At 35.5% G+C, this 18,630-nt stretch overlaps 1 protein-coding gene across 1 annotated transcript in view; it reads left to right on the plus strand.

Annotated features, from left to right (window-relative positions):
• BRDT (bromodomain testis associated) overlaps nt 1-18,630 on the plus strand; it is a 60,312-nt gene that overhangs the window by 10,626 nt on the left and 31,056 nt on the right. The window contains exons 2-12 of the mRNA XM_007468554.1: nt 344-583; nt 1,329-1,466; nt 3,415-3,529; nt 7,806-7,975; nt 8,657-9,010; nt 11,427-11,555; nt 12,578-12,766; nt 13,401-13,573; nt 13,650-13,939; nt 14,033-14,146; nt 14,616-14,759. Of these exons, the coding sequence (XP_007468616.1) occupies nt 395-583; nt 1,329-1,466; nt 3,415-3,529; nt 7,806-7,975; nt 8,657-9,010; nt 11,427-11,555; nt 12,578-12,766; nt 13,401-13,573; nt 13,650-13,939; nt 14,033-14,146; nt 14,616-14,759 (2,005 nt within the window). The 5' untranslated portion in view covers nt 344-394. The remainder of the gene's footprint in view (nt 1-343; nt 584-1,328; nt 1,467-3,414; nt 3,530-7,805; nt 7,976-8,656; nt 9,011-11,426; nt 11,556-12,577; nt 12,767-13,400; nt 13,574-13,649; nt 13,940-14,032; nt 14,147-14,615; nt 14,760-18,630) is intronic.

Raw genomic sequence — 18,630 nt, forward strand, 5'->3', positions numbered from 1 at the left:
TGAGACCTCAATTTGTGTCTAAGAAAGACAGAAAGCAATTACTGTAAAAGATTGGAATAACTTAAATCATCCAAAATGGAGGCATACATAATGAAACAACTTTTAGTACTTACATAGAGAAAGGTTCGTATTTGTTTACGAATAAATTTATCATTTGGCTTTTCTTTTTTTCTTTTTTCTTCTTTTTTTTTTTTTTTTTTCTGCCCTAGTCATGATATGCTTTATGAAATCTGCTACCCTTGAAGAAAACTTTTCTGTTCCTATAAAAACCATTTTAAAGGTGCTTTGAAAATAACTCAGTTTTTTTGTTGTTTGTTTTCTGTTTTTTTTTTTTATTTTTTAGGGCATGTACCTATAGACAACATTAGAATATAAGGACTTGAAGCAGTTGAGAATGTCTCTGCCAAGTCGACATACAGCTATTGTTAACCCTCCACCACCAGCGTATATAAATACTAAGAAAAATGGGCGATTGACGAATCAACTGCAGTATCTACAAAAAGTTGTCCTGAAGGCTTTGTGGAAGCATAGTTTTTCCTGGCCTTTTCAGCAGCCTGTGGATGCTGTCAAACTAAAGTTGCCTGTGAGTGTGTCTTATAATTATGTTAGTTTAAAACAAGTAAAACCCTGTAAATATCCTCTGATAGAAATATTATGAAATATATTTAACTTAATAAATAAATTATTCAGCACCACTAAAGAATATCCCGAGTATTTTTTCCTAAAACAAAAAACTCATTTTTCTGAGCATTGAAATTCTCATTTTAGCAAGTTGTGGTAAATTTTAAGTATCAACATATGCTTTCTTGTTTATAGCATATGTCCCTTGACCTTTTGGTGTAAGGTTGTCATAAGTGTTCCCTTCTCCAAGAAGTCACTCTTGACACATCCTGACAGACTTAGGTGTTTCACATACAGAGTTCAACTTTAGGTCTTATATTAAGAATTTTAGCCATCTGATAACAGAATGGTTAAGTAATTTGTAATATAACTAGTAAACTGTAGAGCTGGGATTGTACTCTGGATTTGTCAGACTCCATAAATTCTAGTTTCTTTTTCTTCATGCCCTTGTTATTTTCCAGGATTGTTCTACTCTTATATTATTTCGTTGTTCTTTCTTTATTGGCTTTTTTTTCCTTCTCTCTGAAGAAAACTGCCATGGTAATCAACTTTGTTTCTCATCGCAAAAGGTTTTGGTTTCTATATTATTGCTTTTAATCAGTTGCTCTCTCTAGTTACAGGTGTATAGCTTCTTAAATGTCTTTGTGTACCAATTGTAGTGAATTCATTCTTACTACTAACATTTAGAATTTCTTCTTACACCATAGGATTATTATACCATAATAAAAAACCCAATGGATTTAAATACAATCCAGAAACGCTTGGAACATAAATATTATGTGAAAGCTTCGGAATGTATAGAAGACTTCAATACAATGTTTTCAAATTGTTATTTATACAACAAGGTCTGTAAGCCTTATGCTATACTTGCTACTTCTTTTATATACAGAGCAAAGAGATATGTATAAACAAGTGTGCTGATTTCAAATTTCAAGTCTTGATTTGGGGTACATTCCATATTTTTAAAGATAATGTTTTTTACTTTATTTCCTAATTTTCATGTATCAATATTTGTTCATTTTGCCATATTTTTTGCTATATTTTTGTCTGAATAGCTATAATGGCTTATTATGTTTTAAAAAATAAAATACTAATGATTGCTGGTTTCTGTGAATAAAGTGTTATCTCAAAATGTTCTCTACTACACTTCTGCCTTTTTAGTTAAAATATGAATGATAAATCTTATACACTAATCTTGGTTAAATTTTTATGGTATGGATCTCTAGTTTTAATCTAAGAAGCCAAACAAATGACATACTTATTTTTTCTTTCAATAAATTTATTTATTTATTTATTTTTGGCTGAGTTGGGTCTTTGTTGCTGGGCGCGGGCTTTCTCTAGTTGCGGTGAGCGGGGCACGCGGGCTTCTCATTGCCATGGCTTCTCTTGTTGCGGAGCACGGGCTCTAGAGCGCAGGCTCAGTAGTTGTGGCGCATGGGCTTAGGTTGCTCTGTGCCATGAGAGATCTTCCCAGACCAGGGTTTGAACCCGTGTCCCCTGCATTGGCAGGTGGATTCTTAACCGCTGCACCATCAGGGAAGGCCAAATTACATACTTCTAAACTTCATACAAGTTAACTTAAAGATCAGACACATTGTGTTATATCTCAGTAGTAGTTCTGCATTTGTGTTAATGTGTTAGCCTGTATGATAATGTATGTGGACATTTTGAACTTAATCCTCACTTTTGTCTTCATCCATAAAATTGGATTTGTGTATTCAGTTTTCCTCCATATAGGATTCCTGTTTCCCTAAGTACTGCATCCTTTTCAAGCTGTTCTATGCTATCTAAAATTTTTAAAACTTATCTTCCATTTATTCAAAATCACTAGTGACACTGAAATGTAATAGAAATGTTGGTTTAGTTTCCAAGGTAATCATCAGTGCCACCTTATGTATAATAGATTTAAGACTATTAGCTACTATGAATTTTTTAAAAATCAGAGCTAATGGTATTCTGAAAGTACCATTGGCAAATTCATTTTAATTTAATAATTGTAAAGAGTCCTCTTACATTTAATTTTTTAAAACAAAATTCAGTAATTTTCCTGAACTACCTAACTTAGAAATAGGTGTCTGCGTTAGGCTTTGCTTTGTAATTTAGTTTTTTCTCAGTAGTCAAGTAAAGCAAGATGAAGACTTCTAAGCAGATAGTTAAGATTTAAAAACTTAGCTCTACAGTGTCACTTTATTGCTTAGTTAATTGAAAATTGAATCACATCAAGTCAAACCATGAGGTACTTTTCACAGCCATGAACAAGTTTTACTTTATCCTATTTGTAAGGTAGAAAGTCTAATTTCTAATACCTTTTTGTATTAGTATAATTGGTTGGATTTTAACCCTTAGTGCTCAGAATGACATCTTCAGTCCTTTTTATTTTTTTATTTTTTATTTATTTTATTTCTTTTTTGCAGTACGCGGGCCTCTCACTGTTGTGGCCTCTCCCTTGCGGAGCACAGGCTCCGGATGCGCAGGCCCAGTGGCCATGGCTCACGGGCCCAGCCGCTCCGCGGCATGTGGGATCTTCCTGGACTGGGGCGCGAACCCGTGTCCCCTGCATCGGCAGGCGGACTCTCAGCCACTGCGCCACCAGGGAGGCCCTTCAGTCCTTTTTAGAAGTTATAGGGGTAGGATGTTAGAATTTTAAATGTGAGCTGCTATACTTAATTTAGAAGCGATAAATACTGTCTAAGAGTACTATGGCACTGCCTTCACTAAGGTAGCCTGAATTATAGAAATTTGATACAGTGACCATACTGTGTAAACTTATGTTACATTTTATATATTTTCTAGCCTGGAGATGACATTGTTCTTATGGCACAAGCTCTAGAAAAGCTGTTCAGACAGAAATTATCTCAGATGCCACAAGAAGAGCAAGTTGTGGGTGGTAAGGAAAGAATAAAGAAAGGTAAGCAAGAAAAGGTTTATGTTCTCTTTCTTTCTCTTTTTCATATATATTTGAATGTGTGTATAAGTATAATGACTATAATTAAATAATAAATCCCTGGGAATTCCCTGGCACTCCAGTGGTTAAGACTTGGCACTCTCACTGCCAAGGGCCCAGGTTCGATACCTGGTCGGGGAACTAATCCTGCAAGCCATGCGGCATGGCCAAAAAAATTAATAAATAAAAATTTAAAAATAAATAATAAATACCTGAAAGGAGATAGACATCTAGAAGTCCTTTTACATCTAAAATGTCCCTTTAAACAATCTGCTAAACCTTGAGCACAAGGATGGCTATCATACAAGATTGGGAGGACTGTATAGATTATGGCCTTGGAGCAAAGTTTCCTATAGAATGGTGCCATTCACTTAGTAGGCACCAAGTAATTCACAGTTACTATTACTATTTTAGTAGATCATATATCTGTGCTATACTAATTAAGAGGGCCAAAATTGCCAGCATTTCTCTGTGTCAGAAGATCCCATAGCTAAGAATGAAGTGTTGCTGTTGGGTCTGAAGATTCTCTTTTTCTAGATCTTAACTCAGAACTTTAAGGGGAGATGTTTTACAGCTAATAATCCTAATATTTAAATATGAAGTTATAAAATTAATCTTAAGTATTCAGATGGGTTTATTGTAGAGGTTAATCAAGATTGTCATAGGTCAAATATTGGTTTATCTTTGGGTCACTGAAGCTGTAAACCTTGATTAAGTTCCTTAGTCATTCCATGTTAGTTTCCTCATCTATAATATCTGGAAAATATTTAGCTTTCATGGTTGTAAATTTTTGTAAAGTATATGTTAAGTGGCTGGGACATATGAGACTTGTACCAATTCAGGTGATGGTTGAGGTTGTTTTATTGATAGTATGTACTTTTTGCTGGTTGTTAATAGATCTTTAGGATGGGTCATGACTTAAAGCTTGCTTTCCATCCATCCTGTGAGATACTCACTATTTAATAAAGTTTTTATTTTATTATTTTTGGAGAAGATTGATCGTAAGTCTGACAATATAAGCATAGGTTTCCACAAGAGGTTTAAAATAAGCCCTTGTGAGGCAAAAAACACATAGATCAGTATGTTACTTAAATTGTTAAAACAAGGTGATAATTATTGCTGACTTAAAATATTATCTCTAGCAAGGTGAAAACTACTTACCTTTAGAATGTTTTCCTTTAAAACAACACTTTAACAGTTTCTTGATGGTTAAGTTGTAGCTACTTATTTCAGGTGCTCAGGTTATTGCTAAAAGCATAGGTTTCCCTTAGACTTTGAACTAAGGTTTCCCTTAGTTCTTTGACTTTGTTTTTCTGTCGGTACCTACTTGGTGTTTGTCCCTATAAGGCACATACTTTGGGACTACAAAAAAGTATAACCACCCTAACTCTCAGTTTAAATTTACATTTAAGTTAGAAATAAAACTTTTTAAAATAATAAGGCAATGCATTACAATAAGTGGCAGGTGAAATTACACGTGGTGTGTGCTATGGTTCAAGAGTGAGAAATTGACTTGCACTGGAAAAGCTGGGAAAGGCTTTAGAGGTGATAGAACTTGAGTTTGGCCTTGACAGATAGGTAGGATTGGGCTTTGGTGTGAAGGTCTAGGTTTCCAAGTAACTTTTAGTAGGAGCTTTCTACTGCCTAAGTCATGTCATTTTTCATGCACAGTGGTGGGGAAACTGCCATGTGACAGTAGCTAGTCTAAATAATGTGGTTACATGTTGACACTTTATGGCAAAGAAAAAAAATTTTTTAAGTAGTACTTTGAATTGAATTGGTGTTGATTTACTGATTGAACAATTATTTGGGTACCTCTTATGTACCAGAACACTGTTCTGTATTCTTGGGATATATCAATGAACAAAACAAAAACTTTTGCCATCTCGGAGTTTACATTCTAGTAGTGAAAGAGAGACATACGTGATAGGTTCAAAGTAGGCCTCATTGAGAAGTTAAGATTTGAACAAAGAACATTCCAGGCAGAGGGCTCAGCTAGGGCAAAGGCCTTTTCCCTTCCATCAGTTTGGGCCATTGCCTTCATTTATGAGCTGGATCTTGCTTCCCTCCTTACCTTCTTAAGGATTTTATTCCTTTGGTTATCCCCTTGGCTTCATGCGTCATTAATCTTTCATTCTCTATCAGGTTAGTTTTATTATACTATAAACATGCTCTAGTATCTCATCTTTAAAACTCATCTTTTCCCTATATCCTTCCAGCCACTGTCCTGTTTTTTGCTTTCCTCTTACATACTCATGAACTCACTTCAGTATAGGTTCTAGCCTTACTACAGCACTAGAAAGGTTCTTGTCAGTAGTCTTTATGTTGCTAAATTTAAGTAATATGTTTCTGTTCTCATTTTACTTGATCCCCATCAGTTGCTTTAGAAGGCTACTGTCTCTTGAAGTGCCTTTATTTCTTGGTGCACACTAGTTGTGAGGGTTTACTTCCCATTCTATAGTCTTCTTGGCCTTATCATCCTCTTCTACTCAATCTCTAAATATTGAGGTATTTTTCAGGGCTTGATATTAGATATTTTCATAAAGTCCATCTGTGTTCTATTAACTCCCAGATTTATAGAATTTGGAGAGTCAGGGATACTATATGTTGTATGTCAAATATGATAATGACATGGAAAAAATAAGAGAACTAAAGAGTAGTGGAATAGAGAGGGTTGCTTTATATAGGGTGGCTTGAGAAGGTGACATTTGAGTAAAGCCTGAAGGGAGTGTTGAAGTGAGCCATGAGGCTGTCTCCTGCCAGGCAGAGCAAATAGTCTGCTTATGGTTACCAAACTTGAGGACAGCAGGCCAGTAGTCTGGAGTGAAATAAGTGAGGGGAAGGGTGATAGAAAGTGAGGTTGGAAGGAGCGCAGAGGTAGGGGGGAAAAGTAGAGAGGTCATATGGTTCCTTACAAGCCATTGTGAGGACTTTGGCTTTTACTTGGAGAGAAGATTAGAAACCACTGGACATTGAGCAGAAGTGTCATGATCTTATTTGAATTTTAAAAGATCCCTTTGCTTGCTGTTTTGAGAATAGACTATAGGATGTAAAAAGCAGAAGGGGGGGCTTCCCTGGTGGCGCAGTGGTTGAGAGTCCGCCTGCCGATGCAGGGGACGCGGGTGCGTGCCCCGGTCCGGGAAGATCCCACATGCCGCGGAGCGGCTGGGCCCGTGAGCCATGGCCGCTGAGCCTGCGTGTCCGGAGCCTGTGCTCCGCAACAGGAGAGGCCACAACAGTGAGAGGCCTGCGTACCGCAAAAAAAAAAAAAAAAAAAAAGCAGAAGGAAAGAAGGCCTTGTAGGATGCTACTGCAGTAATTCAGGGTTATTACCACCTATAATAATAGTTGGATTCTGGATAAGAAGATAGTGCGAAAAAGTTTGCTAATGGATTGGAAATTGGGTTTGAGGGAGAGAGTGGAGTCACAGATGACTCCAAAGTTTTTGGCCTGGGCAATTAGAAGAATAGAGTTGCCTAGATGGAAGGATAGGCTTTTGAAATACAGTTATCCCTCAGAATCCACAAGGTACTGGCTCCAGGACCCATCTCTGGATACCAAAATCTTCGGATGCTCAAGTTCTTTATATAAAATGGCATAGTACAGTGGTCCCCTGTATCTGTGGGTTGCCTCTGAGTGTTGTATCCAAGGTTGGTTAAATCCGCAGATGTGGAACCTATAGATACTGAGTGCTGACTGTAATAGATTTCAAGGTGATGTGATCCAAATGTCTCCAGTCCTAACACTGTCTGGGAACATATAGGGCAAAAGAACATGCACAAATGTTCCTTTGATAGGAGAATTATGTTCACATCTGTTGTTCCTTGTTAGCCAGTGATGGACTATCTGAAACAAATGTCCTAGGATACTTATGCAGAGCATTCTGAAGACCTCACGTAGTACCATATAGTTATCACCAGGGTGTCTGAAATTTTTGCTCGGGTTTACAGCAACCTGAAGCTAAAATCACAGAGCTCTGTTAGTCTGAGTTTAAGCCAGGCACCTTTTTGAATAAAACTGATAAACCTACCATTAATATAACAGGTTTTGAAGTCTCCAATATTATATCTAAATCAGTCTAACTGTCAGCAAGTATGTGTGGGAGGGTTTCAAAGGGGAATGGGAGTGTAAACTGTGTTTATATTTTTAAAAGCTGAACTAAATGTATTAAAATAGAATACTAAAAGAAAAATAGTTTTATGTTGTACTCAGATACTGACTCTGGTTCACACTTTACTAGGTACTCAACAGAATGCAGCAGTTTCTGTCAAAGAAAAACAATCCCTCAAAGCACTGGAAAAAGTACTTAAGCAGCAAGCAATTCCCTCTGTATTTCCCGAAACATCTATTTCTCCTTCAAACATGGCACAAAGTGCTCCACTGAACTCTGCCTCACAAACAGGCACCCAAGTAAGTTTACTGTAGCATTAAAATGTTTCAGTGTAAGTTTGATGTGATGTCTGTACCTTTTTTTTTTTAAAACATCTTTATTGGAGTATAATTGCTTTACAATGGTGTGTTAGTTTATACCTTTGTAAGTTGATAAGAAAATTGATCTTCAGCATACAGCAGTCAATCTTTTTGTCTGTGTACATTTTGTTAACAGAGACCTGGGAGGCAAACCAAATTTTAGAGATTCCTTAGGTAGAATTTGAAGTGATTTAGTATCTTTGTAGTATTAATATCAGTTGTCTAACTACTTTTTTTTTTTCTTTTTTGGGTGATATAAATTTTATTGGCTCACAACTTGGTGGGTTGATAATTTTCTTTTTTAAAATTGTATACCCTAGCTGGTTTCAGGTATTCAGAAACTTTCTGATATAACCATGACTTTTTCCCCCCATCTTTCATTGGTCTCAAAGGTTTGTACCAGACAGTTCTTTGGGATGTGGGAAGGAAATATCTGAACTATTTATTTTACCTATGAAAGAAAAATTAACCTTTACTAGTACTTAATACACGGAAGACTTGGTGCTAAATATCATTTCCTTTTTTTAACTGATAAGGGTAATGATCAAAGTGTGAAAACTGTTGCTCTGAATGTCACCTTATATATAGTTTTCTTTTTGTTTTTAAATTGTTTTGTTTTAGGTTACAAAGGGTATGAAGAGGAAAGCAGATACAACAATTCCTACAGCTTCAGTAGTTAAAGCAAGTGGTGAATCTTCCCCAACACTTACAGAAAAAAAATCAGGGAAAATGCCACCTATAAGAGAAAATGTGCTGACGAATGTTTTGACAGATTCTCAGCAACGATATAAAGTTGTAAAGAATGTTAAAGTAACCGAACAATTAAGGCACTGTAATGCGATTCTTAAAGAAATGCTTGCAAAGAAACACTTGTCATATGCATGGCCCTTTTATAATCCTGTTGATATTAATGCTTTGGGACTGCATAACTACTATGATATTGTGAAAAATCCAATGGATCTTGGAACCATCAAGGTAAATGTTGTGTTAATAGGAGGAACTTCTTTTCTTGATTATAAAAGTAATCTTGTCATCATAAATTTAAAATTCAGAAAAGGATAAAAGAAAAACTCACCAGTAGTCATACCACCTGAAGTAAATCATGGGAACATTTTAAAGTGTTATGTTTTTATTTTCTTCATTTCAAACACATTCATGGTTATTTACCACAATGTTTGAGTTACAGTATGTAATACAACTCTACCCTGAATTTTCACTTTATAGATATTTTCTTGTTATATGTTAAAAGTATTTTTAATTTGCATAATTATAATACAAAAAAGGTTTTTTTGGCAAGGCATTTATATGGTTTCTAATCCTCTCTGCATTTTTGGTCTTCTGCCAGATTGGTAAGTTTTCTTTATTGCTGATTTGGAAGCTTTAAATTATTGGAAAAATTTAATTATGTGTATTCATTTTAAGGAAAACTACTGAAAGGGTAGAACTGTAGCATTTTCAAAATGATGCATTATTTCAGTGTTCCTCCTGAATGACTACTCATTGTACTCCCTGTTCTTTATTATTGTCTAGAAGTTTGGTTCTTTTAAACACAGTTTTGTTTTATTATTTCATCATCAACATTGTTTATTAACATGTTACTAATTTTTGTGCTCACTGTCATTTCTTGCTTCTTACTCTTTCTCCTCTTAGTTTGTTTTTCTTTTTGCTGAAGTGCCAACTTCAGTGGTACTTCCATGAGCATTTATAGGTAGTAAACTCTTAATAGCCTTATCTCTGAAAGCATCTGTATTTTGTCTTTATTCTTGAATGGTTCTTTAACTGACTATGGAATTGTAGAACGACCAGTTATTTTCCCTCAGCACTAGGACAATATCCTTTGGCATTTATTGTTGCTGCTAGGAAGTCTGCTGTCAGTCTACTTGTCATCCCTTTGTAGGCAGTCTGTCTTTCCTCTCGCTGGTCGTGCATTTAATTTTATTCATCTTGATTGGAAATTAGCACTTTCAATCTGAAGCTCATGTTTTAAGTTCTAAAAATATTTTAAGCATTATTTCTTCAAAATATGCTTTTCTACTTTCCCCTAATACTTACGTGAGAGGTCATGAAACAATACCTGAAATAGGTAAAACTGAGCTGCGTCTTAAAGGATAAGTAAGACTTAGTAAGTTATAGCATCGGTCCCCAACCTTTTTGGCACCAGGGACCGGTTTCGTGGAAGACAATTTTTCCACGGACGGGTCAGTGGGGGCATGGTTCAGGCAATAATGCAAGCGACGAGGAGGAGCAGATGAAGCTTCACTTGCTCACCTGCCATTCACCTCCTGCTGTGTGGCCCTATTCCTAACAGGACTGGGGGCTGGGGACCCCTGAGTTATAGGACATTCCAGGCAGGGGGAGCAACTTGGAAGGCCCTCAGATCATAAAAGCATCCAGAATACAATATTTAAGCCAACATGAGACACAATATGAAGCAGTGAGTAGGGGGAAATGAGACTGGATGGAAACTGGGGCTTGAACTTTTTGAAAGACCCTCATTGTAGAGGCCTAGAGCTGGCATTAAACATGAGGATTATGTCCTCATATTTGATTCCTACAGTAACTTCTGTAGCAGCAATGTGGAGACTGGGTTATTTAGGAGGCTATTATAGAATTCCAGGGATAAGAAGATAGTGACTTTATTTAATTTAGTTCTCTGAAATCATTCCCAGTTGCCAGTGATCTGAGTGGCAGAAAATTATGTTTCTTGTTTTAGTTTTGTGTTTCTTTAATTACAAATGATGTCTGGCATGCTGTATTTGTTTATTGGCCTTCTGTATTTATTCATGGATTGTCTGTTAATATACACTTGTTTTGCCCAGCAGTCTATAGGATTTTCTTGACTGCTCATTTTTCTTTTTATAGTGGCTGCCTAACTGGCTACTCTGTATCCTCACTTCTATCTGCTTTATATGCAGCTACCTAAAAATGTAACCCATCCTGATATTTCTCTTCTGTTCAATTTTTAATGTCTTTTCATTCCCAGGAGAATTTTAATACAGTATAAACCTTTCATTTAGATGTTCAAGGCTCATTTAAGGAGTTTATTTATTGATTGTTTTCCTACAATCAAACTGGTCTGTCCAAGATTATCTGGAAACACTGTTTTTTTCCTGCTTTTGTGGTTTTGTTCCTGTTCTCTTCTTTACTTGAAACACCCTCCTTTGTCTCTACTTGTCAAGATTCACTGGATTTTTTCAAAGTCTAAAAATACAAAACAAGCGTAGCAGAATTTTAATGTTTGTCAAATCTGGATGGTGGGTATCTGGTTTTGGTATTATCTATTATTCCTCTGTATGTTTGAATTATTTCATAATATAAACACTTAACATAGGTGCTCAAACAATTATTGAACTATATTGTTGATGAATTCTGTAATTTTTCCTTAATTTAGGCAAAAATGGATAACCAAGAATATAAACATGCATATGAATTTGCTGCAGATGTTAGATTAATGTTCATGAATTGCTACAAATACAGTCCTCCAGATCATGAAGTAGTTACAATGGCAAGAATGCTTCAGGTGAGTTTTTACTTGTGCTCTGAAAGTGAGTTTCCTCTGAACATAGTTTAAAAATTTTAGAACCATAACTCAAGAGATAAAGAATATGCCCCCCCACCCCCGCCAAGTAGTAAAGCATAATTTATACTCTTAAAATTGTGGGGGTTGTTTGTTTTCTGAGGCATAGCAACCATTCGTAGTAAATCTGTTAATGAAGCTGCCCTACATATAGAAGATACTGGGGAAATAGTAGTGAAGAGAGGACAGTAGGTATCTGAGAGAGGGTTGACTGCAGTCAGTGTCCCACTGAAGGGAAGGCTCAAGGACTTTTGAGGCTAAGCCATTGGGAGGTAGTAGAATGATGCACCAGCCACAGGGCAGGAGATCTTAAAAGGACTTCCCCTATATAATCTGAGAGGTCTGTCTTACCTGGAAAAATGGAGAAAAGTTGCTAAGGTTGGTAGGCAGGGAAGCATGAGTCGTCTTATATTTCTGGTAAATCTTTTTTTCCTCCAGTTTTATAGGGATATAATTGACATTGTATTAGTTTAAGGTATACATTATGATATATGTATATATTGTGAAATGAGTACCACAAGGAAAAATAGAATTCTCATCAAAATATGACCCTGAGGGGCTTCCCTGGTGGCGCAGTGGTTGAGAGTCCGCCTGCCGATGCAGGGGACACGGGTTCGTGGCCCGGTCCAGGAAGATCCCACATGCCGCGGAGCGGCTGGGCCCGTGAGCCATGGCCGCTGAGCCTGTGCGTCCGGATCCTGTGCTCCGCAATGGGAGAGGCCACAACAGTGAGGGGCCCGCGTACCGCAAAATATTCCCTGGCAGTCCAGTGGTTAGGACTCTGTGCTTTCACTGCCGAGGGGCCGAGTTCAGTCCTGGTCGGGTAACTGGGATCTGGCAAGCCGTGAGGTACAGACAGAAAAAAAAAAAAAAATGACACTGTAATGTACCTTTTCTTAAAAGGTGTTATTGCTGCATTAAATCAGAAACGCAGAAGACCTTAACAGTCTGATTTTCCATTATAGGACGTTTTCGAAATGCATTTTGCAAAGATCCCAGATGAACCTGTTGAGAGTATGCCTGTATGTTACATCAAAACAGATACCACAGAAACCCTTGGTAGAGAAAGGAGTAGTGAAGCTTCCTCTGCAGATAACTCTTCTGGTGATTCTGAAGATGAACAAGCTCAGAGTCTTGAAAATCTTCAGGAGCAGGTAGTTGTTTATATTGATACAAAGTTTTTATATTCTTTCCATAAGCTGCTGCTGCTGCTGATCTATTATAAAATCCTATTTGTAGATTAAAAGCTGTTATATTTAGATCACGTATTAATTGTGACTTTATTTACTTATTGGCACATTTTTAATGTTTAATAGTCTTTTCCCACTCAAAAATATATACATCTTAAAATTCTGTTATTTATATTCCTAATCACAATTCCTAATCACAATAAATGCCTAATCACAATTCTCATTGAAACAATTTATATGACATAACCTGGATAGTTTATGGATGAGATCTTTAACATTTGTTACCTTTTGTGATAAAATGTTAACCTGCTTTGAGCTCAATCCTGAAAAGTCAATGATTTAAGACTTAAGACTGCCTGGAAAAATTAATGATTCTTGGTCTGGTTTTAGATGAATATTTAAGTTTATGGGTTGAGTACATGGTAGTCTTTGAAATTTAACATACGCCTTTCAAAATAATGAGTTTGTGAAATGAAATATCAACCTGAAGGAAATGAATTTCACAGAGGATAATGTTGACTTTTGAGTGCCTTCATTTTTTTCTACTGTCTTTAATTATTTAGAGCCATGAATGTTTAAAGAATTTTTCCTTTATCAGCTTAAAGCTGTTCATCAACAGCTACCGGTTCTGTCCCAAGTACCTTTCAATAAGCTAAAGAGAAAGAAGGAGAAGTCTAAAAGTGAAAAGAAAAAAGAAGAGATTGATAACAGAGATGAAAATCCAAGGAAAAAGTTTAAGCAAATAAAATTAAAGGAGAAGTCCAAGTGCAAGTAAGTATCTTTAGTGATGCCTTATTAAAATAACATTATCTAAAATACATTTGATTAAATTTAACTTTTGTTACAGTCAGCCAAAGAAGGGGAAACAACAAGTCTTCACTGCGAAATCTGAAGATAAAGATAATGCTAAACCTATGAACTATGATGAGAAAAGACAGTTAAGCTTGGATATAAACAACCTCCCTGGAGATAAACTTGGGCAAGTCGTTCACATAATACTGTCCAGAGAGCCTTCACTGAGAAATTCCAGCCCTGATGAGATAGATATAGACTTTGAAACACTGACAGCATCAACACTGAGAGAACTGGAAAAATATGTTGCTGCATGTCTAAGAAAAAGACCAGTAAAACCTCATGGTATGTATTTCTTTATATTAGTAGAAATCAGTCTGGTATCTGTGTTAGTTTTTGGTTGTACTAACTCTTTTTTTTTCCTCCTAAATCACACAGGTAAGAGAATAATGAAGTCCAAAGAAGAACTTCATTCACAGAAAAAACAAGAATTGGAAAAGCAGTTACAGGATGTCAATAATCAGTTAAATTCTAGAAAACATCAAACAAAACGTAGGTACCGGTTTTTAAAATGTTCCTGTAACTATTTAATGTCTGGCATTTAAAAGAAAATACATTTATTTATTTATTTATTTTTGGCTGCATTGGGTCTTTGTTGCTGCACACAGGCTTTCTCTAGTTGCGGCGAGTGGGGGCTACTCTTCGTTGCGGTGCATTCGCTTCTCATTGCGGTGGCTTCTCTTGTTGCAGAGCATGGGCCCTAGTCGCGTGGGCTTCAGAAGTTGTGGCACATGGGCTCAGTAGTTGTGGCTCGCGGGCATCAGTAGTTGTGACTCGCCGGCTCTAGAGCACAGGCTCAGCAGTTGTGGCACATGGGCTTAGGTGCTTCACAGCATGTGGGATCTTCCCGGACCAGGGCTCAAACCCGTGTCCCCTGCACTGGCAGGTGGATTCCTAACCACTGCACCAGCAAGGAAGTGCCTAATGTCTGCCATTTCTAATGTCTTTTCGTATTCTGTAGCTGAGAAAACTCAATCATCCAAGGCCATTGGAAGTGGTTCCCGGCTGAGTGAAAGCAGCAGCAGTAGCAGCAGCAGTAGCTCATCAGAGTCTGAAAGTAGTAGCAGTGATTCAAGTTCTTCAGACAGCAGTGATTCCGAATCAGGTTAGCTGTCCCCTTAAGTATACCTCTGCTTGTGGGAAAATATTTTTCTTGTAATATTGAGACTTCCCGTTTGAAGAAATGTTTGTTACTTACCCAGAATCTATGGTTTGGATGCCACACTTATTATTTAATTGCATGTTGACAATCTGAACTATTTTCCTTAAAAGAGATACTGTGTAAAGTGAAACTTCATATTTTATGTATGTGACTTACAGGCTTGTAATGTTGAAAATAATTTACTAAAGGTGGGATAGTCTGATATATAATATCAGATCCTACCTAATACCAAAAAGCAGCACAGAATAAAATTCTGATTTTCACTTTTTAATAAAAGATTATTTGAGGACATCTTTCACTTTATTCTCTGATATATCAAATCACTCTAATGTTGCAAAGTGTGCTCTGTTGTGACAATATATTCTGAATTGAATAATCATTTTGAATTAAGAAACCAGTCATCCCAGAAAACGTGTAAAGCAGATTTTTTTCACTTCAGTGTTTTCTTCACTGTCGATTATCGTCCATTTATAGAAAAATGTACTTTAAATTCAGATTCTCAGTTATGCTAAAGTACCATGTTACCTTATATAGTTTATCATCAACTATATCAAGCTTACGGCATTCGTGTTTCCTTTGTACTCTTTCACTGATGGTTGTGTAGTTGACAGCTAATCCCTGCCCCAGGATTCAGACTTGGCAGAGGCATTCCATCATTGTTCACCAAAAGGCACATTCAAATACAGGGCACTTCCGGGCCTAAAATTTTGCTTTATTTTAAATGAGACATTTCTTGTTTGTCATGATATTCAGCTCTCTTTAAAACATCCCACACAGAATATTGTCACATTAGGAATTCTTACCATTTGTAAGAATATCCCTCTTATTTCAGTCCGGTAGTAAGTGTCTGCTGCGTTGCAGTACATTGTTTCACTTTTGGTTCTCTTTAATCTGTGGTGCTGATGTCTGCATTTTGTTTTTACATTTCTGAAGTATATAGTGGTAAACATTTTTGTTAGAATAAACAGAATTTTTACGTTTGTTGAAATTTGTCACACTAGAAAAATTTTAAATTAATTTAGGACTCAGATTATATATTATTTTCTTATAGTTGACTTTTTAAGCATAAAAAAGTACTGAAAAAACTCTAACTTGCATTTAGTATTTTAAATTGTGACTAGCGTTTGTAATTTCATCAAATAAAGAATTTATGGCCTAATAAGTTAGAGCACTTTGTCTTTTATTTGTAGAATAAAACTCTTATTAAATCATCTAATTATATATTGACTACTGATCAATAAATACCTGAGTATTAGCAGAAAAGTACTTCAGAGTGCTTCAGTGAAGTACCTTAATTTGAATTTGAATTATATCCGTTTCTGATAGAATCTTCCAGTATGTTGCTTGAAGGAAAGAATGTTTTTCATCTATTGTGTTCTTAAAATAGTATAATATATATTATGTTTTCCTAACTTTCTAGCAGAATAACTCAGCCTCAGAATTCTGATTTTAAAACACTACTTAATTTTTATTTTATGACTATTTTATTTTATTCTTGTTTGATGTCATCTTTTCCAGGTAACTGGGGCTGTTTTTAAAAACACTGTTAAAATCAAGGTAGCAAATTTTTATATTTCAATCTACTTTATGGATAATGTATAGGTTTGTGACACTAAGGTCAGTTTGTCTACTAATAGGATAGTATGAGTTATCATTTATCTTTGAAATTTTCATTGTTTTATGAACCAACTACATACTTCTTTGGAAAAACACTGTATATGTAGGTTATAAGTTGCAAATGCAATGCTTACCTTAACGGGGAAAGAACAGTTATCTCTTTGCTTAATAAAATAAATTAGTAAATGAAGCAATGGGACCTTTTCTCCTGTTAACTTCGTTGTACCCATTAAAATACTGTAAGGCTCTTGATTTCTAGTGTGTAAGCTAACAGCATCTTTTTAACTTTCCTGAGAACAACAAAAACTATAAGTAAAAGGACTGCAAATTGTGAAAAATAATTAATTCAGACTATAACAATAGCTATACCTATTGTAAGAATAAGCAAAGCATCTACCAGTCTTAATTATGCACATGACGTTATCAAGAAGCAGATGACAAATCCCAAGTCTAAGTTTCAGGGTGAGGGGAAATGGGGCTGTGGAGAAAATATAATTTGTGAAAATTAGATGTATTAGCAAAAACTTCATGTTACATAAGTAAAAATTAACTGAAAATGTAAATAAGATTTTGTAACTTTAAAATTTATTACGATTTGTCAAGAGCTGAAACTTAAAATAGGAATATCTTGATTATCAGAACTCTGATTAAATAAGAGTTTTGATTATTCAAAATAGGACATATGCATATAATTTCATTTCTCCAAAATTTTAATAGTGGAATCTTTTCTGAAAGCTTCTGTGAGAAATTCTTTTCTGATAGAAGGATATTGATCTTTAGTAATTTTTCTTAATCTATTTTTTAATACCTGTCTTCCTGGATTTTTTAGCAACTTGCGACTGTATGCAGTTTTCTTAACGAAGTCACAATCTTTTATAATTTCTGTTATCAAGAACAGCTCTCTAAATTAACTTTCCGAAATTCTTTAATAGTATTGACTCTTAAGGTTCTTCTGTAGTTTTCTTGTATTATGAGTTGCTCTCTTTACTGCAATATTATTCTGTTTAGGTATGCTGAAATGTTTCAAGGGTGACATCTGTGAAAAACATTTAAATGTTATAAATAGTGTTAGAGCTGTTTACACATTATTATGTTCTATGTAATCTTAAACCTTATTTTATGCATGTTTGAAAAATATGGAGTAATTCTGCTTCATTAAATGGGATTAATTAAATGGCAGGGGAGTAATTTCCAAGGAAAGATTTATTTTAAAATTTCTTCAGTTATAATTTCAAACAAGATACTAAATCAGTTCTAAGATAGACTTGTAATGAAATCCCAAATCTTTGAAAACTATAAGCAAGAAATCTGTGGGCTAGAAGCAGTACTTAATTGCAAATTTCAATGTGATTCGATTTTGCCATTTAAATTACCTTCTTGAGTTACATTGGCATATGCAAATTGTCATGTGCCAAGAAGTCAAGAACAATGATTGGGAATTCCCTGGCAGTCCAGTGGTTAGGCCTCTGCACTTTCACTGCCAAGGGCCTGGGTTTGACCCCTGGTTGGGGAACTAAAATCCCACAAGCCGTGAGGCGCAGCCGAACAAATAAATAGATAGATAGATAGATAGATAAATAAAATAAAGTCCTATCTAAAAAAATGATTAAACATTGGTATAAATATAAAACTTTTCTAAACTGTTTTTCATAACCCAAAATATCATTAAATGCCAGATCAAAGATATAAATGAGGCTTGACAATAAAATGAATTCCAGATACATATATCCTGTTAACTAGGCTGTGCTAGAATATACACAAAGCAATTGAGAGTTTTCTAATGCTCAACAAGGTTGGCTATCTTGAGTGATATAATAAGGAGGAATATTATTAACAGATTTAATACTATTACTGAGAAACCATCAAATGGAGCAGCTCATAGGTAATAGTGCTTTTTTGATTCTATCCTTGTAGGAAATAACTTCAGGAACTGTCTAAATGTCGGCTCAGATACCTGATTAATGTGGAATAGAATATTTTTCAGGAATGATTATCATTTCAATTCTTAGAACAGTTATACACAAAGAAATTGAACGGTTATGGCATCAATTCTTTACCTGGTTAAGACAAAGTGAATTTGTCACTTCATATTTTGGACTTTTTGCTTTTATTGGCTTCAGTGTAATGTTCTGAATGTGAAATTTGTGAAATTCTTTAAGTAACAATTGTTCCTTTTTTTTTTTTTTAACTTTCTTAA

This window comes from Lipotes vexillifer, unplaced genomic scaffold, assembly GCF_000442215.2.
Source record: "Lipotes vexillifer unplaced genomic scaffold, Lipotes_vexillifer_v1.1 scaffold490, whole genome shotgun sequence".
In the NCBI taxonomy this organism is placed as follows: domain Eukaryota; kingdom Metazoa; phylum Chordata; class Mammalia; order Artiodactyla; family Lipotidae; genus Lipotes; species Lipotes vexillifer.